Source organism: Musca autumnalis, unplaced genomic scaffold (genome assembly GCF_047663935.1).
Source record: "Musca autumnalis isolate F117 unplaced genomic scaffold, ASM4766393v1 scaffold_5, whole genome shotgun sequence".
NCBI lineage: Eukaryota > Metazoa > Arthropoda > Insecta > Diptera > Muscidae > Musca > Musca autumnalis.
The window spans coordinates 52590086-52617099 of NW_027412088.1; the positions used below are offsets into that span (position 1 = coordinate 52590086).

A 27014-nucleotide genomic window follows, 5' to 3' on the forward strand; every position below is an offset into this window, starting at 1 on the left:
TATGGTTACGGCCACCTATTCATTTTCGCTCTCATGTCAGGGCGTTATATGTTTAACAAAAATTTTGATATTTCTTTTAAAAATCCATGAAATTGTTAAATTGGTTAAATTGCTGCTGGCAGATGTTTGTGAAGGTAGGTACTCGTGTTTTTTTAAATATTTTTTCTCCTAATAATCGTTAGTTTTTAAAAATATTTTTTTATTTCAAATATTTATTATAATAAAAAATTACAATAAAATTATATAAAAAATAGCACTAGCATCTAAGGCTATCGGCTAATTTTAAAAATATTTTTCAAATAGTCGAGGATTTTTTAATTTTTTTTCAAAAAATGGTAGATTATTTGAAAGATATTTTTCAAATAATCGTGGATTTTTTATACATATTTTTCAAATAATCGTGAGGTTTTTTTTTAAAATATTTTTCAAATAATCGTGGATTTTTTTAAAAATATTTTCCAAATAATTGTGGATTTGTTATACCCTCAGCATTTATGGTAACGAGGGTATATCCATTTTCATACGGGCAAAATGTGCCTCATCGAAATAATGGTTTTTGACCCCATATAAGTCCATATTTACATTAGGCAATATTCCTTGCGGCAATTGACACTTTGTAGGTAAAAGAGGGTGTTGAGAGGCAAAGGGTTACCATATGCCTCACCCTTCTCTCCATCAAACTGACAATTGCTGCAAGGAAAATTGCCTAATGTAATTGTAAATATGAACTAATAAATAGTTATCAAAATATGCAATTATATTTTACTGGTGTTGTATATGTCAAGTACAATATTAATGGACACATGTTTTTAATTATATAAAGTTATGGCCTGCTTATGCAACAACACTGTATTTAGTAGTTGCTTATTGCAAAATATTTGATTTTCTTTCAATTACACACTATTTGATTACGATTACCTTTAAAATTGCGCGCATCTGCTTTCAATACGAACAACAATACAAAATATTTTGTGTTACCTTTAGTACGTTGTGTATGTCCTTTGGATATACTTTTAAGCCATTTTGATATTCGCTGGAAACATCATCAGCAATAAAAACAACAACAACAACAGAAAGAATATGCAAATTGTCAAACGTTATTTTCTTACGCAACAATTTGCATTTGCTGCTTTGGGATTTGATGTCCAGTCGATGTCTCAAAATGGCTCAGGACGTATTTTAAAATATCCTTGGTTATTTTTGGCATTATTTGTTCTCACATTGTTGCAGTACATTTCAATTGGACACTTTGCCTACGTGAATGCCAATGATATTGCGTCAGTTGCGTATTCTTTTTCGATGCTATGTCAGGGTGTTGTTTGCATTACCAAGTTGACGATATTCTTCTTTAAACGCCGCGACATTATGGAAATGGTGAAATTGATGCAAACTGAAGTATTCAATGGTAAGTTCAAAATAGAAATAGGGCACTTGAAATTTAAGTAAATTTAAATTTGTGGTGCTTAAAAATAAGTACAGCAAGTGTTCGGCAGGTGTTTGAAATAAGGCCAACAGAACAACTTGAACATTCAATATATATCCTCGGAATTTGCAGACAAAAGAAGGAAAACGATAAAAATTTCAAGAAAATCGGAGAGTACAATCATTGATAAACATTTATTTTAAATATTAACTCGCGAAAATTGCATCCAAGTCCATTGTGAAAAATCTTTTCTATTTTGTATTTGATAGCCGATAAAACAACAAAAAAATACAAAAAAGATTTGTTCAATTTGGACCAATATTAAAGAAGTTATGAGTATTTCTTTGCACATAGTTTTTACAGAATTCGACTTTTTCAAATCGCAATATTTCTGGAACTGTTTTTATACCCTATACCACAATGTGGAAAAGGGTATTATAAGTTTGTTTTGGTAAAAATTCATGTAACACCGCGAAATATTCGTCGGAGACCCCCAATGTGGTATACCAATCTTCATATCTCGACGAGATAAAGCGATTTTGAGATGTGTGTCTGTCCGTCCGTCCGTCCGTCCGTCTGTCCATTATAAATTGTAAACACGCTCCAGGCCGCAATTATGGACCGATCGTCACGAATTTTGTATGGAGGTCGGGTCCAGATCAGAATAGATCCCTATTCTTATTGGTGATGATCGAGAAATATTTAGCGGGTGAAATGGACCAAAAACCAATTTTTTATCCGATTTTGTAGCAGCTCTGTATGTCGCAATTATAGTCCGATCGCCTCGAAATTTTAAATAATGTAAGATTATATGACAAAGAAGAAGCTTGCAATTTGAAATGGTGACCGGATGATGTTTAGAGGGTTAAATGGACCACAACTTTTGTGTGAAAATTGTGAAAATTTTTAATATACCGGTAATATCTTTATTCCTGGACCACACATTCCGCCCACATAAATAATATTTGGAAGGACAACTCTAGCCCTTTCAATTAATGCCAATTATGTTGATTTATGTGGTCAGATAACAGAGTTACAGCCTAATATATCCAGTGTTTTGCTTGTAATGTAATCAAAAGCATACTAGAGGTCGCAATTATAGATCAATAGTCACGAAATTTTGCACGAGGTAGGGGTTTAGGTCGAAGAAGATGCCTACAATTTTTGATGATGATCTGATATTATTTAGCGGGTGCAATGGACCATTACTTTTGTATGCTAAATAAAAACATTTTATTTTTGGTCCATATTTGAATCCCTGGAGGTCATAGACCGGCAAAGTCGCCTATATATGAAAAATTAACTACCGATCTTTCCTCTGATGAAAATTGCAAAAATATGTGTGCTTGGTAACGGACCTACTACCTAAGATATAATGAGTTTTGTGAAGAGAACCACATCTTCCTCCCATGCTACAAATTTTCTCTATCATGGCAGACAAATTCCCAGTTCTTACAAATTGCGTGGAACCCTATCATATTACCTGTCCAATTGTTCAAAATTTAAAGATGTAGCAGAAATTGCTAAACAACGGCAATTTTCAAATTTAAGAATATTTCTTAAAATGTACTGTATATATGTAATTGTTCCACAAACATTCCACTAGGGACAAGGGAGCCTTCTCTCATATCAATGAGAGCACCCCGATTAATATCAGCTCAATGATATGTAGACAGTGGAATTTTATCCAACACCTATTTTTGTAAAATTTGCATATTTTTGACTTCTAATTAAATTCCAATCGAAATATATCACATATGCAAAAATATGCGAAATATATAAATTAAGCATATGCAAATATTATTTTTGCATATGGAAAATTTCTGTATTTCACATATTTTCGTATGCTACATATATTTCAATAATATCTTCTAAAATGTTTACGTGTACATTTTTCTGTTTGAAATTCACTTCAGACAAGTCAATAAAATAGAGAAATCTGTAACCAGAGCCACAAAATGTCGAGCCTCAAAATGTCGAAAATGGGGAGCTTTCGTTGTATGGGAGCTATATGAACGCCTAGACCTATACCGACAAATTTCAGATGGAAAGTTTAATACCCCCAATGAAGACTTAATACCAAATTTCAGCCAATTCGGAGGGATATTGAGACCATAACCTTCAAAGTACAGAAAATCGATAGGTTCTGGTTATGGGAGCTATATGAAGACGTGGACATATAACGACAAATTTCAGGTGGAAACTTTGATTTGCTGAAAGCTAATTCGCAGGGTAGTGGTGTGGGGTATCGTATGGTCGGCCCTGTCCGACTATAGCCTTTGCTTACTTGTTTTTTTTTTTGAAAATTTACTAAAATATTTTCCTGATGAGCAGCATCACCACAGCAAAATATAAAGGAAACTATCAAATACCCGCTACTTCGTATGCGGAAAGGGAACAAAATATATATAAACAATATTTAATACGGGAATGGTGAATACTGGAGATTCTGTTGTACTAAGACCTATTTTTATTACCAATATTTTTTCGATTGTAGTCAGAATTTACACGTTTTCGTATATCCCCATATAACGGTACCTCTCGACTTAGTGTATTTTAAAAAAAGAACAACTCTATATTGTACAATTTTCTTTAAATTTGGACCTTGAATACTCAGAGGATATAAAAGTTTAATTTAAAAATTGTCCACTTCAATCCACGTTTATTAGAAGAGATATTTTGAAAATTTAGAGTATTTTGAAGATCTTCTGCACATTTTCCAACCGAAATTCGGAATTTGTGGCATGAAAGGTTAGAAATTTTTTTTACAAAAAATTGTACTTAATTTGCACGGGTATGTCAACCGTATATAACGGACAATTTTTTGGAGTCATTTTAATGTAGGCTTCTTTATTATCAGGAGGTAAATAACTTCTAGTTAACAAAATTGTCGCATTGGACCACGTTTTCAAATTAACATACCAAAGCGGTAGGAACAAAAAACATTTTTTGAAAAGATACTTCACGTTTGACTACTTAATTTCAGTACATTATTTAGAAACGCCTTGGCGTTAACATCATCAATTTTTCAAACTCAGGACTTTGTCTCAAATTTTAGAGTGATCTTCATAAAAAATATTTTTTCTTTTTGTACAAATAGCGTATTTCCAAATTATATAATCCCAGCTTTGTTCCTACACCCAACACCAAATTTTGTACATTAACTGTTTACACAATACCAACAAAGACATAAATACAACAAGATAAGACATTTTGTTTGCTATCATTCTTCAGTGAATGGCTTTTGAATTTAACATAATGTTATATCACCATATGGTGATATAACATTTTTTTCTTTTATACAGTTTTACGTATTTAACCGAATTTACCGATCCAATTGACATAGAATTATTCTTGAATAGATCCTTGAATTAATAAATTTCGTTTCTGATACCATTACATGAAATGTTCCTCCTTGGTTGCGATTTTGAATTAACTGCAACCTGTTAAGGGTAATGTTTCTATACAAAGTTTCGTAAACATTTTTTTGTTGCATGCATTTTGTCAAGTCTTAGTTGTATTTATGTCTTTGATACCAAAATGGTTTGGCACCAACATGTTACCCAACTTTTCGTACACATAGGTATACGTTTCAAAAAATTACTTCCTTATATTCAACATATATCCTAACCCCAATTCACTTTTCCAGCATTATCTGTTGCCCTGAAACCCAGTATAATACTATTTAGTACTTTTTGTATAAATAAGTGCGAATTTTCAAAACCTCCTCCCTACCTCCACTCAAAACACCAATTGCTAATCTAATACCGAATTTCAAAATTCTAGTTCTAACCTTTACAAAATCACATATTGTACAACATTCTATACCATATAGCAAATACCAAAAGGTACCAAATTTTGTACCATTTAGCACTTTTCGTACACGATTTTCCAATATGTACTTTTATATCTCAGCTCTATCCGTTGACATAAACCCAAATTATAGCCAATGTAGTCCCATTTAGCACTTTTCCATAAGTACGAATTTCCAAAACTACCTCAATCCTACACTCCAACAGTAATCTGTTCACGCAAATACAAATTGTAGCGAATTCCGTACCATTTAGTACTGCTTCGTGCACATTACGAGCTAGCTACCTCTCAGGATTCCAGCTCAATCCGTTCACCCAAATCAAAATTGTACTAAATTTAGTACCATTTAGAACTTTTCGTACCCTTATAGTTCGAATTTCCCAAAACGTTTCATTGTTACTCTTCATCAGTGATCCTCATTCCAAATGTTTGTATTCCAGCTCTATCCGTTCACCCAAATCCAAATTGTACTAAATTTAGTACCATTTAGTACTATTCGTGCACTTGTAGTTCGAGTTTCCAAAAACCTTTCTTTGTTACTCTCCACAATTGACCCTAATTTCAAATTTCAGGATTCCGGCTCTATCCGTTCACACAAATCCAAATTGTACTAAATTTTGTACCATTTAGTATACATAAGTACCCATTTCCAAATCTATTTCCATATCTCAATCCTATACTCCAAGAGTAATCATAGTTCTAAATTTAACGGTTCCAGCTGTATTCGTTCACTCAAATCCAAATTTAGTACCATTTAGTACTTTTCGTACACATAAGTACGATTTTCCACATTTCAATCCTAAACTCCAACAATAATCTTAATTCAATATTTCAGGATTCCAGCTCCATTCGTTCACCTAAAATCCAAATTGTACTAAATTTAGTACCATACATAAGTATCCATATACATACATAGTACACATAAGTATCCATTTCCAAAAATATCTCCATATCTCAAGACTACATTCCTGAAGTAATCTTAAATTCCAGTTTCATGATTGCAGCTCTATTCGTTCACCCACAATAGAAATTGTACCAAATTTAGTACCATTTAGTACATTTCGTATACATGAGTTCACAACCAGAAAAGAACTCCTTATATAATCGTTAGTTCTCAACCTTAATTATCATTCCAAATTTCAAGCTTTTAGCTCTATCCGTTCACATGATACCTAATGGTACCAAAATTTGTACATTTCAGTACTTTTCGTACACTTATAGTACGATTTTCCAAAAACCCTTTGGTACATCTATCGTACACATAAATTTGATGGAGAATATTTTTGTCTTTGACATCTTCTATCTGGAATGAAGTTTTGTGGGAAAAAACTTAATAAACTCAGATAAAGACCAACATTAACCCTAAAACGTGATTTTACTTTTGGCAGATTCCTGGCGTTAAGGTACCATTTAGAGTTTTAGTGTATTCGAGGACCTATGGTAAAATTTTACGGCAAATAATTTTGTAGAATATTTTGGTCTGATACGATCACTTTTTAAAGGAGTTTTTAAACGTTTTTGAAAAAAGGGACCAAAAAGACCCGTTTAGTGAATCGCATGAGGGTTAATTTTTTCATTTATACCTGAAATGCAAGGATTCCAAGGAATCTGATGCCGAATATTTCAAAACCTGTAGAAATGGGCGGAACTTGCCACGCCTATTTAGGTTACTTCCCGACGTAAACTTTCAAAACGACGATACACGTGTCTTCTTTTTTTCGGTCCTCTTTCATAATTTGTGCGGGGTTCCTTGTAATTTTAAGAACAGTTCAATTTTGTTGTACAGTGTAGTTGTCAAGATAGTATCTCCCGATTTAAGGTATTTTGAGGATTCCCGCTACATTTTCCGCCTCCATTGGCTTCTTTTTGGCAGCTGGAGTTTCAAGAGGTCAACAAACCTCTGCACCAAAAATGGTTCATCCACGTTTTTATATAGGCCCCATATAACGGTACCTACCGATTAAAGATATTTTGAGGATTTTTGCTAAATTTTCCTCCCAAATTGGCTCCAATCAAAAAAGGTCAAAAACATTCCGCACCAAAAATGATGGAGATAGGTCCACGTTTTGGCATAGCGCCCATATAACGGTACCCCTGATTGAAGGTATTTTGAGGATTTTAGCTACATTTTTTTCAGTTTCATAATGACCAAAAACTTTCTCCACCAAAAATTACCAAGATATATCCACGTTTTGGTATAGGCCCCATATAACGCTACCTCCCGATTTTTGGTATTTTAAGGATTTTAGCTAATATTTTTAGTTCGGTTGAGATTTTCAGCGGTCACAAAATTTCCCCACCAAAAATCGTCAACATGGGTCCATGTTTTGGTATAACCCCCATATAACTGTACCTACCGATTTAAGGTATTTTGGGGATTTAGCTAACATTTTTAACCGAACTAGAAGTAATTTGACATTTGAGGTTCTCAGTGGCCAGGTAACTTTTCCACCAAAAATCGTCCATATTGGTCCATGCTTTGGTATAACCCCCATATAGCTAGAATTTTTAACCGAACTACTTGTAATTTGACATTTGAAATTCTCCAGTAAAAATCGTCGACATAGGTCCATGTTTTGGAATAGCTCCCATATAACCGTACCGCCCCAATTTTCAGTATTATGAGGATTTTAGCTACAATTTTTAACCGAAATTTGACATTTGAGGTTCTTAGTGGTACCGAAACTTCTCCACTAAAAATCGTCCACATTGGTCCATGTTTTGGTATAACCCCCATATAACGGTACCTCCCGATTTTCGGTATTGTGAGAATTTTAGCTACAATTTTTAACCGAACTAGCTGAAATTTCACACTTGAGATTTTCAGTGGTTTTCAGCGGCCACAAAACGTCTCCATTAAAAATCGTTAACATTGGTCCATGCTTTGGTATAACCCCCATATAACGGTACCTCCCGATTTTCGGTATTGTGAGGATTTTAGCTAGAGTTTTTAACCGAACTAGCGAACTAACACTTGAGGTTTTCAGTGGCCTGAAACTTCTCCACCAAAAATCGTCAATTTCGGTCCATGTTTTGAAATAGCCCCCATATAACGGTACCTCCCGATTTACGGTAGTTTGGGGATTTTAGCTAAATTTTTTGATCGAACTAGTGGAAATTTGACACTTGAGGTTCATGCTTTGGTATGGCACCCCTAAAATGGTACCCCCGATTTTCGGTATTTTGAGGATTTTAGCTTGAATATATAACCGATCTAGCTGTAATTTGACATTTGAGGTTCTCAGTGGTGACGAAACTTCTTCACCAAAAATTGTCCACATAGGTCCATGTTTTGGTAAAACCCCCGTATAACGGTACCCCCGATTTTAGATCTTAGCTTAAACTTAATATTTTATACTTGTTTTTTTTCTTATTTTTTCTAGCCCAATCAGAGGATCTGGCCATAATTCGGAAAGAAAATGCCAAAGATGTTTTCTTTTGCACTGTGTATGCGGCAGTTGTATCTGGAACGGGATTGTTTGGTGTGGTTATGCCATTTATGCGAATATTAGTTGTATATATCACGCGTGGAGTGATTGTTTTTCCACCGCCAGTCTCATCACCGTAAGTTTGTAGTAATTTAATTAAAATATCGAATGAAAACTATTATTGCTGATTTTCTTTTAAGTTCCCTTTGGGATTATACCACCAGTTATGGTTATGTTTTGGTTTGCGTTTGGAATATGATTCGTATTCATACTTTGGTTTTTACTACTGTGGCCATAGATACCCTCTACTCATGGCTGGTTACAAATATTGTGGCTCAATTCCAGATGTTGGACCATCGTTTTCAACAGGCCGCATGGACAACTGCTGCCTACAATGGTTGTGAAATCGGTGTGAGCGGGGAACAAGAACATTTGCTAAGCGATTGTATACGATTTCATAATCGCACCTTGGACTTGGTTGGCGAATTGAATCGGGTCTATGGTGCCATTGCATTTGTCAAGTTCGTTGTGTCCAGTATGCTGATTTGCTGTTCAATATTTTTCTTGTATAGTTCTGGTTCGAGTCAATCGGCGTTTAGTTTATTTTATCAGGGTCTATTTTTTACAGCTGTCTCAATGCAATTGGCTGCATACTGTTACAATGGTCAACGCATATCGGATGAGGTAATAATGTGAAAGAAACAATATTGAAATTGTTATGGTAAACATTTGTGAATAAATTTGTTTTTTTTTCCTAATATAGAGTGAACTTGTGACAACAAAAATCTATTTAGCATTTCCTTGGTCACTGTTGCCAGTCACCACACAACGTTCATTACTGTTGCCCATGATTCGTGCTCTGCAACCGTGTGAAATGCGTGGTGTATTCTTTAAAGTTGATTTAAGTCTGTTTGTGTGGGTAAGTTTGTCCAGTTCCATGTTATGCGTGATGAAGAAACGTGTTTGAAATTGTGTTTCCTTTTTAAGGTCTTTAAAAATGCCGGTTCCTTGATTGCAGTCTTGCAAACATTGGACGATGCTGAGTGAAATTCGTTTCGAATGTATTTTAGATGGAGGAGAAATAATTTTAAAGTAAAATAAAATCGAATTAATAAATTTAAAGCTATTAATATTTAAAGCTATTTTGCGCATGTTAATTCTGTTGTATCTTGTCTGAAATTTCTCCATTTATGAAGAGTCAAAAAGTCCTACTTATAAGTAATATTGGGACAGCCGATACGATTTTGACTGCAATTGCGAAATTCAATCCGCCACATGTGAAATCGAATGCTATCGCCTCAAATTTCATAAGGATATTACTACCATTTTTTAGATATAATTCTGAATTCTAGCATACACGCACCATAAGGAAACATGATCGAATTATTCCAGCTTCAAAATACTACTCGGATTGTCGCCCGATGTCAGTCAGTTTTAAATGTCAGAATATTTACACTGAGAATCGTTAATGTCTGATAAGTAATCACATGGGATACAATCTGTTTATATGGGAGGAAAGAAATTGATTACGGGAAATAGTGTCGTTTTAGCGACAACCCTCGAATCGAATTGAAATTCTTAGCGGGCAGTATTTGTTGTTATTTTGATGACAACGGGACAGGGGAGACTTCTCCCATATCAATGAGTGCACCCCGATTCATATTAGCTCAATGATATGGGACCTACAGTTTATCGCCGAGTCCGAACGGCGTGTCTAAGACACCACTTTTGAAGAGAAGTTTTACATGGCTGAAATACTCAGGAAATGTCACCAAAATTACCGAGGGGTATTTTGCCACCGGGTGTGCGTACCATTGCACCACGGTGGCAATGTCGATACTTCCCAAAATATGGGTTTTGACTTTTTCGTAAATGTCTTACTTTTTAAACACATTTTGTTGATTAGGGGCACCCTAGAATCGGTTTGAAATTTTTATCAAGAAAACATTTTCTCAAAAATTTTAAAAAAATCTAGACAATTAAAAAATTCAAGTTTTTCTTAAAAAATGTATAAAAAATTTAGAAAATTAAAAAAATAATTATTCTTGTTGTTTTTCTTCTTTGGCCAATGTTTGTTGTTAATGTTGTTTTTTGTTTAGCTTTAAGACCTTTAGATTTGAAGCAAATAAAAAACAAGTTTTATTGCTATTACTCCCGACGTTTCGTCGCTTTTTTGGCGACTTCTTCTGGGGAATTCGTAATATTAATTTTAAGACGAGTTTACATTGAACTATAACTAGAACATATAATAAACTAAACGACTTAAAAATTAATATCACAGGCAGTTTCACTTTATTGCAACTCCATAGCACGAGCTTATATTGTCCAATAGTTTATTATATGTTCTAGTTATAGTTCAATGTAAACTCGTCTTAAAATTAATATTACGAATTCCCCAGAAGAAGTCGCCAAAAAAGCGACGAAACGTCGGGAGTAATAGCAATAAAACTTGTTTTTTATTTGCTTCAAATCTAAAGGTCTTAACGCTAAACAAAAAACAACATTAATAATTATTCTATTTTTTTAATTTCAAACCATTTTAAAAATGTTTTAACACAGTTTTATAGAAAATATTTTCAAGAACTTTTTTAAATTAAGAAATCATTTTATATAAAAATTTCGAGACATTTTTGGAAGTTCTTTATAGTTTTAGTAACTCCGTCTTTAGTAACCCCTCCCGGAAAAAAATAGAAATATTTTTTTATACTGGTACGATAAATTATTTTCTTCTGGGAAATGTATACTTCCCGAGATATAGACCTTGAAAATTCCATAAATAACACTGTACAACAAAATCGAACTTTTTTAAAATTACAAATAACGCCGCACAGATTATGAAAGAGGACCGAAAAAAAGAAGGCACGTGTATCGGCGTTTTGAAAGTTTTCGTCGGGAAGTAACCTAAATAGGCGTGACAATTTCCGCCCATTTCTACAGGTTTTTAAATATTCGACTTCAGATTCCTTGGAATCTTTGCATTTTAGGTATAAAGTGTCTGTGGCAATATTACTGACAACAATGCAGGGTATATTTTTATGAAAAAAATTAACCCTCATGCGAGTCACTAAAGGGGTCTTTTTGGTCCGTTTTTTAAAAAACGTTTAAAAACTCCTTTAAAATATGATCGTATCAGATCAAAATACTTTAAATTTTCTAACTAAAGACAATTTTAAGGGGTAAATCGCGGTATCACCGACAAATTTGCTTCAAAATTATAAATTTCGTCCGTGCCATATATTCCACAAAGGAAATATATTCCTCAATTTTTATAGTAAAAACATTCAGTTTATAAAAAAATTTCTTTAGAATTATGTTTTTTATAAAAAGTTTTCGAATCAGGAATTTTTCAGAAAAAAATTTCAGACAATTACAAAAAAAAATACAATTCAAAATAATTTTTTTCAAAACAAGTAAAAAAGTATCAGTCGGCTTTGCCGACCGAGATATACCCTCAGCCTGGGTAAATTGAAAAACTTTTTTCCCAAAAAAAATTTAGGGGGTTTCAAAATTTTGAACCGAGAAAAATGTTGATAAGGATTAAACTTCAAAAGTTTTGCGGAGGAGGTTCTTAAAGGAATGGACCGACATAGACCATGGGGGTGCCATAGGGGGTTTTTACAACCTTCGAGCTGTTTTCTCAAGAAGTATGGACTTGCCTCGTAATTGAGGCAGCGAATGCAAATTGCTTCAACAAAAATCAAAGTGATTCGATAGCAGGTCTTAAAGTGAACTTATTCGAAATTTTGTGTGGGGTTTTTTTTAACTTTCAGGCTATTTTCTCAGGAAGTATGAACTTGCCCCTGATGAAAATTCTACCTTCGTATGGGGGACAGTGAATACAAGTTGCTACAACAAAAACCAAGGCGATTCGAGAGCAGGTTCTAAAAAAAAAACATTTCCGAAATTTTGTGTGGGAGGTACCCGAAGGAGTTTTAACTAAGTCTTGTAGAAGTTTCAGGATGTGCAAAGTATGGACCAAATCGATGATTAGGATTAAACTTCAAAAGTTTTGCGGAGAAGGTTCTTAAAGGAATGGACCGACATAGACCATGGAGGTGCCATAGGGGGTTTTTACAACCTTCGGGCTGTTTTCTCAAGAAGTATGGACTTGCCCCTGAAAAAACTTTTACCATCGTAATTGAGGCAGCGAATGTAAGTTGCTTCAACAAAAATCAAAGTGATTCGATAGCAGGTCTTAAAGTGAACTTATCTGAAATTTTGTGTGGGGGTTTTTTCAACATTCAGGCTATTTTCTCAGGAAGTGTGAACTTGCCCCTGATGAAACTTCTAACTTCGTATGGGGGACAGTGAATACAAGTTGCTACAACAAAAACCAAGGCGATTCGAGAGCAGGTCCTAAACTGAACTTTTCCGAAATTTTGTGTGGGAGGTACCCGAAGGAGTTTAACGATTGAGTCCATATTGGAACCTCATCTAAGTCTGATAGAAATTTCACGATGTGCAAAGTATGGACCAAATCGGTTACTTCATTTAAGAGTTATCGGGCGCACAAAATTTCCCAACATTTCCGAACTTTTGTGGGGGAGGTACCGCAAGGAGTGGACCAATATAACCCATCTTCGAACGTAAACTAAGTTTGGACATAATATTACGAAAGCCAAATTTTCGACCGAATCGGCAGATCCGTTCGGGAGTTATCATGCGCTCCAACCTCTACACACGGTGTCATAGGCGTTTTTTAACTTTCAGGCTATTTTCTCAGGAAGTATGGACTTGCCCCTGATGAAACTTCTAACTTCGTATGGGGGACAGTGAATATAAGTTGCTACAACAAACACCAAGGCGATTCGAGAGCAGGTTCTAAAATTAACATTTCCGAAATTTTGTGTGGGCGGTACCCGAAGGAGTTTAACGATTGAGTCCATATTGGAACCTCATCTAAGTCTAGTAGAAGTTTTAGGATGTGCAAAGTATGGACCAAATCGGTTATTCCCTTCAAGAGTTATCGTGATCACAAATCTTCCGAACATTTCCGAACTTTTGTGGGGGAGGTACCGGAAGAAGTGGACCAATTTAACCCATCTTCGAACTTAAAGTAAGTTTGGACATCATATTACGAAAGCCAAATTTTGAACCGAATCGGTTGATCCGTTCGAGAGTTATCTTGCGCTCCAACCTCTACACACGGTTTCATAGGGTTTTTTTGTAACTTTCAGGCTATTTTATAAGGAAGTATGTACTTGCCCCTGATGAAACTTATAGCATCGTATTGGGGGCAGGGACCACAAGTTGTTACAACAAATATCAAAACGATTCGAGAGCAGGTCCTAAACTGAACTTTTCCGAAATTTTGTGTGGGAGGTACCAGAAGACGTGGACCGATTGAGTCCATATTGGAGCCTCATCTAAGTCTGATAGAAATTTCACGATGTGCAAAGTATGGACCAAATCGGTTAACCCCTTCAAGAGTAATCATGCCCACAAATTTTCCGAACATTTTGGAACTTTTGTGGGAGAGGTACCGGAAGGAGTGGACCAATATAACCCATCTTCGAACTTAAACTAAATTTGGACAAAATATTACGAAAGCCGAATTTTGGATCGAATCGGTAGATCCGTTCGGGAGTTATCTTGCGCTCCAACCTCTACACACGGTGTCATAGGGGTTTTTTTGTAACTTTCAGGCTATTTTCTCAGGAAGTATGGATTTCTCCCCGATGAAACATATAGCGTCGTATGGGGGCAGGGAACACAAGTTGTTAGAACAAAAATTAAAACGATTCGAGAGGAGGTCTTAAACTGAACTTTTCCGAAATCTTGTGGGGGAGGTACCCGAAGGCGTGGACCGATTGAGTCCATATTGGAACCTCATCTAAGTCTGATAGAAATTTCACGATGTGCAAAGTATGGGTCAAATCGATTACTCCTTTAACACCGAACATTTCCGAACTTTTGTGGGGGAGGTACCGCAAGGAGTGGACCAATATAACCCATTTTCGAACTTAAACTAAGTTTGGACATAATATTACGAAGGCCAAATTTTGAAACGAATCTGTTGATCCGTTCGAGAGTTATCGTGCGCTCTAGCCAGACAGACAGACGGACATTGCTAAATCAACTCCAAATTGTCTGAAACACATTTTGTCCAAACATACTTGGGGTCTAAAACCATTATTTCGATGAGGCACATTTTGCCCGTATGAAAGTGGATATACCCTCGTTAGCATAAATGCTGAGGGTATAAAAATTCCATAATTGTGGATTTTTAAGAAAAAATGTTAATAAACGTAAACTTTTAAAGAAAATATTTTCACAAAACATTGATTTTTAATAGAAAAATATTTTCAAGAAAGTTGATTTTTTAAGAAAAAAAAAATTGTATTTTTGAAACAATTTTTTAAAAACTTAAATTGTTTAATTCAACGTTTTTAAAAATTGTAGATTTTTTTAAGAAATCTTATTGAAATTTTTTTATTTTTAAAAATATTATTTTCAAGAAATGTGTGAATATCTGCAAACAAGAAAGAACGGAGCTGATTAAAGCCTGTGGCGAGGATCGAAATTAGTCTTCCCTGTCTTACCCTTTGGTGAACAATGCCAAACTTTTTCCACTAATAAATTAGTTGTTTTAAAATATTAAAACAACAACAATGGGATAAAGCCAGACTATTTTGAAAAAAAAAAAACAAAATTGTAGCACCTATCCCTATTAAAAACGCCACCAAAGTTCCACTTTTGTAAAATCAAAAAAAAAAAAAAAATAAATAAATAATTCAGAAAAAGAAGTCAAACTTTTGAGAAAAGCCTTTTTACGAAAAAATAACAAATACTTGGATTTAAAAAAAAATTTAAAAATTTTTTAGAACTTCGATTTTTTTAAAATTTTCAATAATTGATTTAAAACCAGATATATTTTGATACGGTTTAGATTCTGTCATGATACAAAAAAAAAAAAAAAAAACAAAAAAAAAAAACCAGTAAGGAAAGGATCAAAGTCGGGCGGGGCCGACTATATGATACCCTACACCACTGTGAATATGTAAAATATAAATCGGAGCTATATCCAGATCTAAACCGATTTTGATATAATTTGGCACATTTATTTCCAGACCGAATTCAGTCACACATTCCAAATATCATTGAAATCCGACTTATATAGCGTGTTTGGAGCAGCAAATACGCGAAATCGGCCGAAAATATATATGGGTGCTATATCCAAATCTGAACCGATTTCGATATATTATTTAGCACATTTATTTCTAGACTGAATTCATTCACACATTCCAAATTTCATCGAAATCGGAAATATATAGCGTGTTTGGTACAGAAAATACGTGAAATCGGCCGAAAATATATATGGGAGCTATATCCAAATCTGAACCGATTTCTATATAATTTGGCACACTTATTTCTATACCAAATTCAGTCAAACATTCCAAATTTCATTAAAATCGGGCGTATATAGCGTGATTGGTACATCGCATACGTGAAATCGGGCGAACATATATATGGGAGCTATATCCAAATCTGAACCGATTTCGATATAATTTGGCACATTTATTTTTAGACCAAATTCAGTCACACATTCCAAATTTCATCGAAATCGGACATATATAGCGTGTGTGTTACAGAAAATACGTGAAATCGGCCGAAAATATATATGGGGGCTATACCAAAACTTGGACCGATATAGCCCATCTTCGAACTTGATCTTCCGACGGCTAAAAAAATTGTATTCCCCAATTTTCAGCGAAATCGGTCAACAAATGCGACCTGTATGTTGCGAACGGACGGACGGACGGACGGACGGACATGCATAAATCGACTCAGGAAGTGATTCTATGTATATCCCTAGAAGGAACTATGGGTCTATCTCGCTTCCTTTTGTATGTTACATACAAATGCACTAATACATAATACCCATGGTAGAACAAATACAAGGTAAAGTTAATACTACAACAAATACAACTCGAACAACAACCACAAAGGAATTTGTTTTTGTTTGTAAACCTTAGTGTCAACGTAAATGTAAACAAAACAAGGAAATGTCTATAAATTATTGGAATTTAAAAAACTAATAATTTTTCACATTTGATTGAATATTTTGGAAAACATGAATGAAAACTCATTAGATTTTCAATTTGAATGTTTCCATATCATTCCACTAAATGCATAATTTCTCGCAGAAAGTAGAATACTTGCAAAAATGTTTCGGGTAGCTGGTAATTCATTGAAAAAAGAGAAGATGTTTCAATCATTTGCTTTTGAAAACAAAAAATCACATGTTTATTAGGGCTTTATTATTTTCAAGTTTAAGAAAATACCACACATATTAACAAATATTGTACCGCCTCTATAAGCGGTGTTTTAGTGTGCGGCATGTCGTTCGGACCTGGAGGAGGTTGCATGTCTATGATATGAAGCCGTCTTTATGGGAAATAGTTTTTTTTTCTGATGAATAAATTTGTTCTTCAAAAATATATATCCCTAATATACATCGAACATAGAAATAAATACATAAAATGTCGAATGGAATTTGACACTAACACTACAACCCAGTTCAGTCAGCTGGGTATTGCTGCTACCTTTTCTTGTTCTACCATGACATAATACCCCTTACCACATAGTGGTGTAGGGTATAAAAATTCAAGAAACGATGAAAAATTTAAAATTTGTTAAGAAAACGATTTCGGAAAATTTTATAGTACAAAATTTTAGGAAACTTAGATTTTTTAAGAAAACAAATTGAAAAACTTGGATTTTTTAAGCAAAAGATTTCATATAACTTCGATCTAAAAAAGGTATTTTCAAAATAATATATTTTTGCATGGTTAAAAAATATGCAATTATATTTGTTTCGTCCTGCATATGTCAAGTACAATATTAATGCACACATGTTTTTAATTATATAAATTTATGGCTTGCTTATGCAGCAACACTGCATTTAGTTGTTGTAGCTTATTGGAAAAATATTTGATTTTCTTTCAATTACACACAATATGTGATTACGATTACCCTTAACATTGACCCTATTTTCTTTCGAACACGAACAACAACACAAACTATTTTGTGTTACCTTTAGTACGTCGGTTATATCCTTTGGATGTAGTTTTAAGCCATATTGATATTCGCTGAAAACATCATCAATAATAACAACAACAACTGTCACAACATGCAAATTGTAAAACGTTATTTTCTTACGCAAAAATTTGCATTTGCTGCTTTGGGATTTGATGTCCAGTCGATGTCTCAAAATGGCTCAGGACGTATTTTAAAATATCCTTGGTTATTTTTGGCATTATTTGTTCTCACATTGTTGCAGTACATTTCAATTGGACACTTTGCCTACGTGAATGCCAATGATATTGCGTCAGTTGCGTATTCTTTTTCGATGCTATGTCAGGGTGTTGTTTGCATTACCAAGTTGACGATATTCTTTTTTAAACGCCGCGACATTATGGAAATGGTGAAATTGATGCAAACTGAAGTATACAATGGTAAGTTCAAAATACCAATAGGTACCAATACTAGCTGAAATTTGACACTTGAGGATTGCAGTGGTGACGAAACTTCTCCACCAAAAATCGTCAACATAGGCCTATGCTTTCGTATGGCCCCCCTAAAATGGTACCCCCTGATTTTCGGTATTTTGAGGATTTTAGCTACAATTTTTAACCGAACGATCTGAAACTTGAAACTTGAGGTCTTCAGCGGCCACAAAACGTGTCCATTAAAAATCGCTCACATAGGTCCTTGTTTTGGTATAGTCCCCATATAACGGTACCCACGATTTTCGGTATTTTGAGGATTATAGCTAGAATTTTTAACCGAACTAGCTGAAATTTGACATTTGAAGTTTTCAGTTGTCACGAAACTTCTTCACAAAAAATCGTCAACATAGGTCCATTTTTTTCGTACAGCCTCTATAGAACGCTACCCCCCGATTTTCGGTATTTTGAGGATTTTTAGCTTCAATATAATTAGCTTTTATACTTGTTTTTTTGTTCTTATTTTTTTTCTAGCCCAATCAGAGGATCTGGCCATAATTCGGAAAGAAAATGCCAAAGATATTTTCTTTTGCACTGTCTATTCGGCAGTTGTATATGGAACGGGAGTGTTTGGTGTGGTTATGCCATTTATGCGAATATTAGTTGTATATATAACGCGTGGAGTTATTGTTTTTGCACCGCCAGTCTCATCACCGTAAGATCGTAGAAATTTAATTAAAATATCGAATGAAAACGAGTATTGCTGATTTTGTTTTCCTTCCCTCCCTCCGTAAGTTCCCTTTGGGATTATAACACCAGTTATGGTTATGTTTTGCTTTGCGTTTGGAATATAATTCGAATCCATACTTTGGTCTTTACTACGGTAGCCATAGATACCCTCTACTCATGGCTGGTTACAAATATTGTGGCTCAATTCCACATGTTGGATTATCGTTTTCAACAGGCCGCATGGGCAAGTGCTGCCTACAATGGTTGTGAAGTCGGTGTGAGCGGGGAACAAGAACAATTGATAAGCGATTGTATACAGTTTCATAATCGCACCTTGGATTTGGTTGGCGAATTGAATCGCGTCTATGGTGCCATCGCATTTGTCAAGTTCGTCGTGTCCAGTATGCTGATTTGCTGTTCGATATTTTTCTTGTATAGCTCCGGTTCGAGTCAATCGGCGTTTAGTTTATGTTTCCAGGGTCTATTTTTTACAGCTGTCTCAATGCAATTGGCTGCATACTGTTACAATGGTCAACGCATATCGGATGAGGTAAAAATGTGAAAGAAAAAATATTGAACTTGTTATGGAAAACATTTGTAATTTTTCTCTATTTCTATTTCTAAAATAGAGTAAACTTGTGACAACAAAAATCTATTTAGCATTTCCTTGGTCACTGTTGCCAGTCACCACACAACGCTCATTACTGTTACCCATGATTCGTGCTCAACGACCGTGTGAAATGCGTGGTGTATTCTTTAAAGTTGATTTAAGTCTGTTTCTGTGGGTAAGTTTGTCCAGTTCGATATTATGCATGATGAAAGAACGTTTTTGAAAATTTTATTTCCTTTTTAAGGTCTTTAAAAAAGCCGGTTCCTTGATTGCAGTCTTGCAAACTTTAGACGATGCTGAGTGAAATTTGATTGGAATATCTTTAAGATGAAGGAGAAATAATTTTGAAGTAAAATAAAATCGAATTAATAAATTTAAATATACTAAAGCTATTTTGTGCATGTTAATTCTATTGTACCCTGTGTGCAATTTCTAAATTCCTAAAAGGTCAGAGTTTCTATCGACATTGGCGTCAGTTGCGAATTTCGATGCCCAATGTTTGTCAATAGATTAGATAATAGAATAGATGAAATCGAATGCTTTCGGTTTCAATGATATCAAACCAACATTTGCTTGATGTCTGATAAGCAATCAGATATTCGCAACAACTATAGCCGATAAGTTAAATTGATGACAATAAAGATGGCTTTCTTGTGCTGTAAAGCGTTCGACTAGTTGATCATCGATATCAGTGCAGGAAACAAAGTCATTTTTAAACTTCTTATCGACTGCTACAAAGAGTTTTGAGTCATACGTGTTTACGTGGAAGAAAAGCAATTCGTTACGGCCTTTTAAGTGTCACCTCTCGGATCGTATTGAAATTTTTACCACAGAAGTCAATATGGGGGAAGTCGATATTTCCCAAGATATGGGTTTCGACTTTTTGGAAATTTCTTACTTTTAACCACCATTTTGTTGCTAAGGAACACCCCTTGTATCGGTTGGAAAATTTTGTCATAAATTTTTCTTTTAAATTGTATGTTTTCTTTAAGTAGCTGTTCTTCGACAGGGCTTTTTTCTCAGGATTCCAAGAAAATTTTTCGAGAAAATTTGAAGGTAAATACTTTTATAAAATATTTCGAGACGATTAAAAAATTCAGTAAAAATATTTTTTTTTATTTTTTTATGAACATTTTTTTGGAAATTTTCAGACAATTTTTTGTAGAACAAATTTTTAGTAAAAATTTTAAGACCATTTTTAATAGAGAATATTATCATAATTTTTTTAAAAACAATTTAAGAATTTCATTTTGTTACATCTCTTGAAAAAATGAACACAGGTTGATTTTAACGATACATTATTTACTTCGGAAATGTATACTTCCCGATATATAGACTTTGAAAATTCTTAATTGGCTACAACATTAAATTTTGAACATTTTTCTATACAAATTATATAGAATTTTGTTTATAAAAAAGAAAAATTTTCTTGAACTTTTTTTTATAAATAATTGTCTTTTTCTAATGATCCTTAAAAACCTCAAATTTTTTTGTCAAACGTTTTATGAAAACTTTTCTTTAACAAATCTAATTTCTTTACAATGTACATATATTCCCAGCAAGAAAAGTCCTCCCAAAATCATGGGTTTTGTAAGGGATTTTTCGCAGCCGTAACTACTCGCAAACCCCTTTTCTTCCCCATTAGTTTTACAAGGGCATGTCGCACTCAATTTGTAGTTATTTTATGACCACTAGAATAACTAGTTATTCTATGGCCACTAGAAGTTGAAAAGTAAGTTGAAAATAATTCTATTTTTAGAACAGTTAATGTAGAGATTTTTTTTTAATTTCATCACACCTTTCACCTTTATTTTACTTTATTTTATTTCGCTCGCTGTGCGAGTTGAGCACACGAACCCTCTGATTTCTAGTCAAAGACACTACATACTATGCCACGCACACGAACATTAAGGATTGCTTAAGAACTTAAGTGTGCAGTGCACATGTGCACGACGAACTGTTATTTTTTAATTAAAAAAACTCGCGCGCCGACGGTGAGCGTTGAACACACAACCCTAGGATTTATAGTCGGACAAACACTCACTGTGCCACCGTCCTCATTACTTAGTGAGGAGCAAAGTAAGAAGGTTTGCCTTGTAATATTTTTAAGAAGTATCCCATTACTTTTCAGATTACTTGTAATGGGAAAAGAAGCTTGTTTACATTACTTTGTATAGGGTTACGTAATGACTAATGGATCCGAATTTTTGCTGGGTATGCACATTTTTTTCTATGGGAATTATTTTAGAAAATTGCTATTTTTTTCCAGCAATTATTTATTTTAATGAGAATTAAATTAATTAAGAATAAAAAATTAAAAAAAAAATATTGAGATTATTTTTATAGAAAAAGTTTGCAGACAAACAGAAACAAGTTTATGAAAATTTTCAATACAATTTTTATAGAAAAAATTTGAAATTTTTTTTATGACGAAAATTTAAATAAAACTTTTTCAATAATATTTGTTGACCGTCCTTTCGAGAAATGTATATATAATTCAAAAACAAAATAATAAACACAAACAAAATAAATAAAATTCAAAACAATTTGTTATTGAAAATTCTTTCAAATGAAAAAAAAAACCAAAAACTTACAGAAAGTTTTTCAAGATTTTGTTACGAATATATTTTGAAGATACAATTTCTTTTAATAAGAAATTTTCCGGCAATTTTTATAGAAAGACATTTTCATATTTTTTTGCAAAAAAAAAAGACAGGGAAATTTTCATAAAAAAATTTCCAAATATTTCTAAAGATACATTTTATTTGTTTTCAATGTAGTTTTTAATAGAAAAAATTTAATAATTTTTTTTATAGTAGAAACATTTTTTAAAGAAAAATATTTCAGTAATGTTCTTTAAATTTCAATAAATTTATTTAAATTTTCTAAAAAAAATATTATGAAATTTTTTGGAAAGAAAATTTCAGGCAATGGTTTATTGAAAAAACTTTAAAAATTTTTTTGAATAAACCTCGAGACGGGTTTCTAATAAAAACAAAAATATTCCATAAAATTTTTTTGAAAAAAAATTCAATCTTTTACAAAAACAGCATTTTAGAAAATTTTGTATAGAAAAATTTTAAACAATTTTTATAAATTTTTTTTTTCAATTCAAAGCTTTTTAGAAAAAAATATTCGCAAGTTTTCAAAAAATAAATCAAGACAATTTTTTAAAGAAAAAAATTCTAGATAATTTTTAAAGATAAATTTGACAATAACTTGACTGCAACATTTTCGGAAATTTCAGGAAAATTTATTATAAAATATCGTCAGGAAATTTTTCGAATATGTTTTATAGACCATTTTCTTAACAATTTTTGTGATTTCTTCGACAATTTTTATTAAAAAAATCAAATTGAATTGAATTCTATAAATTTGTTAAGTAAGAATTTGGTGAATAATAAATTTTCATTTTTTATATAAAAACAAATTATAAGAAAGTAGTTTATAAAAAAATGTTCAGACAAATTTTATAGAAAAAAAATCCAGCAAAATTTGTTTAGCAAATATGTAGGACTATCGTTTATAAAAATAATTTTGCAGGCAATTTTTTTATAAAAAAAAATTATGAATACGGGTTCCACCCTGGTGCAATGGTATGCACGCCCGCCTTGCACGCTGAAGGTCGTGGGTTCGATTCCCCCGCCAGTCAACATCAAAATATTTAACGGTGGCAAAATAACCCTCAGTAATTGTTGTTGTTTCCTGATTATTTCAGCCATGTAAAACTTCTGTACAAAGTGGTGTCTTAAGACACGCCGTTCGGACTCGGCGATAAACAGTAGATCCCATATCATTCAGATAATATGAATCGGGGTGCACTCATTGATATGAGAGAAGTCTCCCTTGCCCCGTATGGTATATTTGTGGAACAATTATTATATTATTGTTATAGGATTTTTTTAATATAGCTTTACATAGAAAAATTTTAAGAATTATAATTACTAAGCCAATTTTTAAGAAAAAAAATTCATTAATATTTATGTTTTCAATAAATTTATTTAAATTTTCTAAAAAAAAAATATTAAAAATTTTTTGGAAAGAAAATTTCAGACAATTGTTTATTGAAAAAAATAAGAAGTTTTTTCTGATGGAAAAAAACTAGAAAAATTTTCAAAATAAATTTAAAGGGTATTTTTAAAAATTTTTAGAAAAGTTTTAAACAATGTTTCACAATTTTTTTACATACAACATTTGGGGAAGAATTTATTTTAATTAGAAATTTTTAGACAATCTTCTACAAAAAAAAAAAAAAAAAAAAAAAAAAAAAATTCAGACAATTTTTTGTAGAAAAAAATTTAGACAATTTTTTATAGAAAGAACAAATTCAGATTGCTAACAATTTTTTTAGAAAAAAATTTCAAGACTATTTTTTTGAAGAAAAAAATTTAGACAAATTTTTTAAATGAAAAAAATTCTAGACAATTTTTTTAAAGAAAATCTTCTATAAAAAATGAAGAATATTATTTTAGAAAAGATTTTAAGAATTTTTTTATTGAAACATTATTTAAAGAAAAAAAATTCTAGACAATTTTTTTAAAGAAAAGATTTCTTGTCAAATTTTCTTTAAAAAATCTAGAATATTATTTTAGAAAAGATTTTAAGAATTTTTTTATAGAAACATTATTGATACTTGCCATTGTAATTTTATGAATTATTAGAGTTATAGGAACATTTTTATTAAGAAAAAAATTTTAATACAAAATTTTCAATAGTATTTTTTTAACCTTTCTTAGAAAATTCCTATGTTCCAGAAAGATGTTTACTAAGATCTTAGGCAAATTTGTGTAGCTGATTGAAATTTGAACGGTTGTTGAATTTTCAAGAACCGTGGATTTATAAATAAAAACTGTATACAAAACGCCGAAAAATGTTCAATTCTTTCTTTAAAAAATCAAAAATTTCTTGAAATTTGTTCAAAATTTTTACTGAAAATGTTTTTTTTTAATACACTATGCAACACACTAAAGCGTGATAGAAGACCAAAAATGAGAAGACACGTGTCTTGACGTTTATTCTTATCTTATCAAATTTCGCGGTTATAGGCCTTCAACGGTTTGAGGCTTTGATGTCAAAATGGGTCAATTTGTCAGAACTATATCTTCCAAACCGTTAGGAAATTTTAATGAATGTGAGAAGCAAAGTTGAAGCCCATCTCAGAAAGAACAAAAATTGTGAACACATAAACTTCATCTTCTAGGTCATAATTGGCAAGATGTAATTTCTTTTTAATTTTTTTTCTCGGGTTTTGGTCTACAGGTATCATCAAGACATGAGTCTTTGGGGGCCATAGTTGCCATGTGCCAGTGAGGGGGAAATAACAAGGCACTTTAAAACCATCATCTTAATTATTAACAATGTATGGTTTGTTGATGCAACAAAACTGCATTTAGTTGCTGCTTATTAAAGAACATTTGCTTTCCATTTGCAATTACGCACAACCTGTCATTACCCTGGGCCCTATCTGCCTCTCATAACAATGACAACACAAAATATTTTGTGTTGCCTTTAGTACGTGGTGTTTGTCCTTCGGATATACTTTGCAGTTATTCCGTCGTGATCTTCGTTAAAAACAACAAGAACAAGAAGAAACAACATGAAAATTGTCAAACGTTATTTTCTTACGCAACGATTGGCATTTGCCGCTTTGGGATTTGATATCGAATCGATGTCTGAAAATGGCTCTGAACGTATTTTAAAATATCCTTGGTTATTTTTTGTATTAGTTATTTTGACATTTCTAAAGTACACGGCAATTTTCCACTATGCCTACGTGAATGCCAATAATATTATCTCGGTTGCTAACTCCTTTTCGATGGTATGTCAGGGTGTGGTCTGCATTACCAAGTTGACGATTTTCTTCTTTAAACGTCGCGACATTATGGACATGGTCAGTTTGTTGCAAAAGGATGTAATGAATGGTAAGTTTGTAAAACTATTTTTGAGACAATTGCAATTTAAATAAATTTAAGATGGGGATGCTTTATCACAATTTTGCAATTAAGCATGACAGGTGTACCGTAAGCCTTCGAAATAAATATTTATGATAGGTATCTGTTGGTTTTTTGTGTAAAAAAACTTGGAGAGTAGCTTTGGAAAATCTTCTTTCTATGGAAGACATGTGGAGTGCCTTCTTTCTTTAAAAGACCATTGGAAGACCTTCCTTTTATAGAATACCTTTATAAGGTCTTCTGTCGTTTTTACGAAATTTATAGTATGTCGTCCTACGAAAGCGTTTTAGAAGGTCGAACGTATTTTGTCTATTTTTATACCCTCCACCAAAGGGTATTCTTGATCAGGATAAAAATTCTGAGTCGATATAGCCATGTTCGTCTGTTATAATCACTCGAGGGTCCACCATAACGCTATGTTTTCGCGACAGAGTGTCTTTTTGGCATAGGCAGGTCAAGTTCGAAGATGGGCTATATCGGCCCACGTTTTGATATAGACCACATGTACCTCCGGATTTTTGGTTTTTGAAAATTTTAGTTACAATTTTAAGCCAACCTAGATGTAGTTTGATATTTCAGGTTCTCTGTGCTCACCAAACTTCTCCACCGAAAATTAGCAACATAGGTCCATGTTTTATTATAGCACCCATGTAACGGTACCTCCCGAATTTCGGTATTTTGAGGATTTTAGCAAAAAATTTTAACCGAACTAGCTGCAATTTGACATTTGAGGTTCACAATATTCACGAAAATGCTCCACTAAAAATCGTCAACATAGGTCCATTTTTTGGTAGAGTGCCCATATAAAGGTACCTCCGTATTTTGAGGATTTTAGCTAAAACTTTTAACCGAACTAGCTGTAATTTGACATTTGAGGTTCTCAGTGCTCTAAAAACCTTTCCAACAAAAATTGTCAACATAGGTCCATGTTTTGGTATAGCCCCCATATAACTGCACCTCCGATTTTCATTATTTTGAGGATTTTAGCTAAAATTTTTAACCGAACTATCTGTAATTTGACATTTAAGGTTATCTGTGGTCACGAAATTTCTCCACCAAAAATTGGCAACATAGGTCCATGTTTTGGTATAGCCCCCACATAACGGTACCTCCCGATTTTCGGTATTTTGATGATTTTGGCTAAAATTGTTAACCGAAATAGCTGCATTTGAGGTTCTCAGTGGTGACGAAGCTTCTTTACTATATATCTACAACATAGGTCCATGTTTTGGTATAGGCCTCATATAACGGTACCTCCCGATTTTCTTTATTTTGAGGATTTTAACTAAAATTTTTAAGCGAATTAGCTGTTATTTGATATTTGAGTTTCTTTGTGGCCACGAAACTTTTCCACCAAAAATTGTCAACATAGGTCCATGTTTTGGTATATCCCCTACATAACTGTACCCCCCGATTTTCGATATTTTGAGGATTTTTAAACCGAACATGCTGTAATATGACATTTGAGGTTCTCAGTGGTGACGAAAGTTCTTCAGTAAAAATCGTCAACATCAGCCCATGTTTCGGTATAGGCCCCATATAACAGTACCTCACGATTTTCGCTATTTTGCTGATTGTGGCTAACATTTTTAATCGAACTAGCTGAAATTT

General features: G+C 33.1%; 3 protein-coding genes across 3 annotated transcripts in view; all 3 read left to right on the plus strand.

Annotated features, from left to right (window-relative positions):
• Positions 1-974: 974 nt before the first annotated feature.
• LOC141405876 (odorant receptor 45a-like) lies at positions 975-9821 on the plus strand. Its single transcript, XM_073990723.1, has 5 exons — positions 975-1405; positions 8620-8800; positions 8865-9348; positions 9428-9583; positions 9652-9821. The coding sequence occupies exons 1-5, from the start codon at positions 1081-1083 to the stop codon at positions 9709-9711; spliced, it is 1206 nt and encodes a 401-aa protein (XP_073846824.1). The 5' UTR covers positions 975-1080; the 3' UTR covers positions 9712-9821.
• A 7884-nt stretch (positions 9822-17705) lies between these two features.
• Positions 17706-19844, plus strand: LOC141405681 (odorant receptor 45a-like). Its single transcript, XM_073990291.1, has 5 exons — positions 17706-18122; positions 18648-18828; positions 18909-19392; positions 19472-19627; positions 19697-19844. Exons 1-5 carry the CDS (start codon positions 17798-17800, stop codon positions 19754-19756), a joined length of 1206 nt encoding a protein of 401 aa, XP_073846392.1. The 5' UTR covers positions 17706-17797; the 3' UTR covers positions 19757-19844.
• A 5204-nt stretch (positions 19845-25048) lies between these two features.
• The window catches only part of LOC141386633 (odorant receptor 45a-like), a 5708-nt gene continuing 3742 nt past the window's right edge, over positions 25049-27014 (plus strand). The window contains exon 1 of the mRNA XM_073955547.1: positions 25049-25373. Within this exon, the coding sequence (XP_073811648.1) occupies positions 25049-25373 (325 nt within the window). The remainder of the gene's footprint in view (positions 25374-27014) is intronic.

Bases quoted from the DNA above. Each gene is read 5' to 3' on its own strand.
- LOC141405876 (XM_073990723.1), top strand. From the start codon at position 1,081: ATGCAAATTGTCAAACGTTATTTTCTTACGCAACAATTTGCATTTGCT. The intron at 8,801-8,864 runs GTAAGTTTGTAG...TTTTCTTTTAAG, and splicing joins CCACCGCCAGTCTCATCACC to TTCCCTTTGGGATTATACCA. The intron at 9,584-9,651 runs GTAAGTTTGTCC...TTCCTTTTTAAG, and splicing joins ATTTAAGTCTGTTTGTGTGG to GTCTTTAAAAATGCCGGTTC.
- LOC141405681 (XM_073990291.1), top strand. From the start codon at position 17,798: ATGCAAATTGTAAAACGTTATTTTCTTACGCAAAAATTTGCATTTGCT. The intron at 18,829-18,908 runs GTAAGATCGTAG...TCCCTCCGTAAG, and splicing joins GCACCGCCAGTCTCATCACC to TTCCCTTTGGGATTATAACA. The intron at 19,628-19,696 runs GTAAGTTTGTCC...TTCCTTTTTAAG, and splicing joins ATTTAAGTCTGTTTCTGTGG to GTCTTTAAAAAAGCCGGTTC.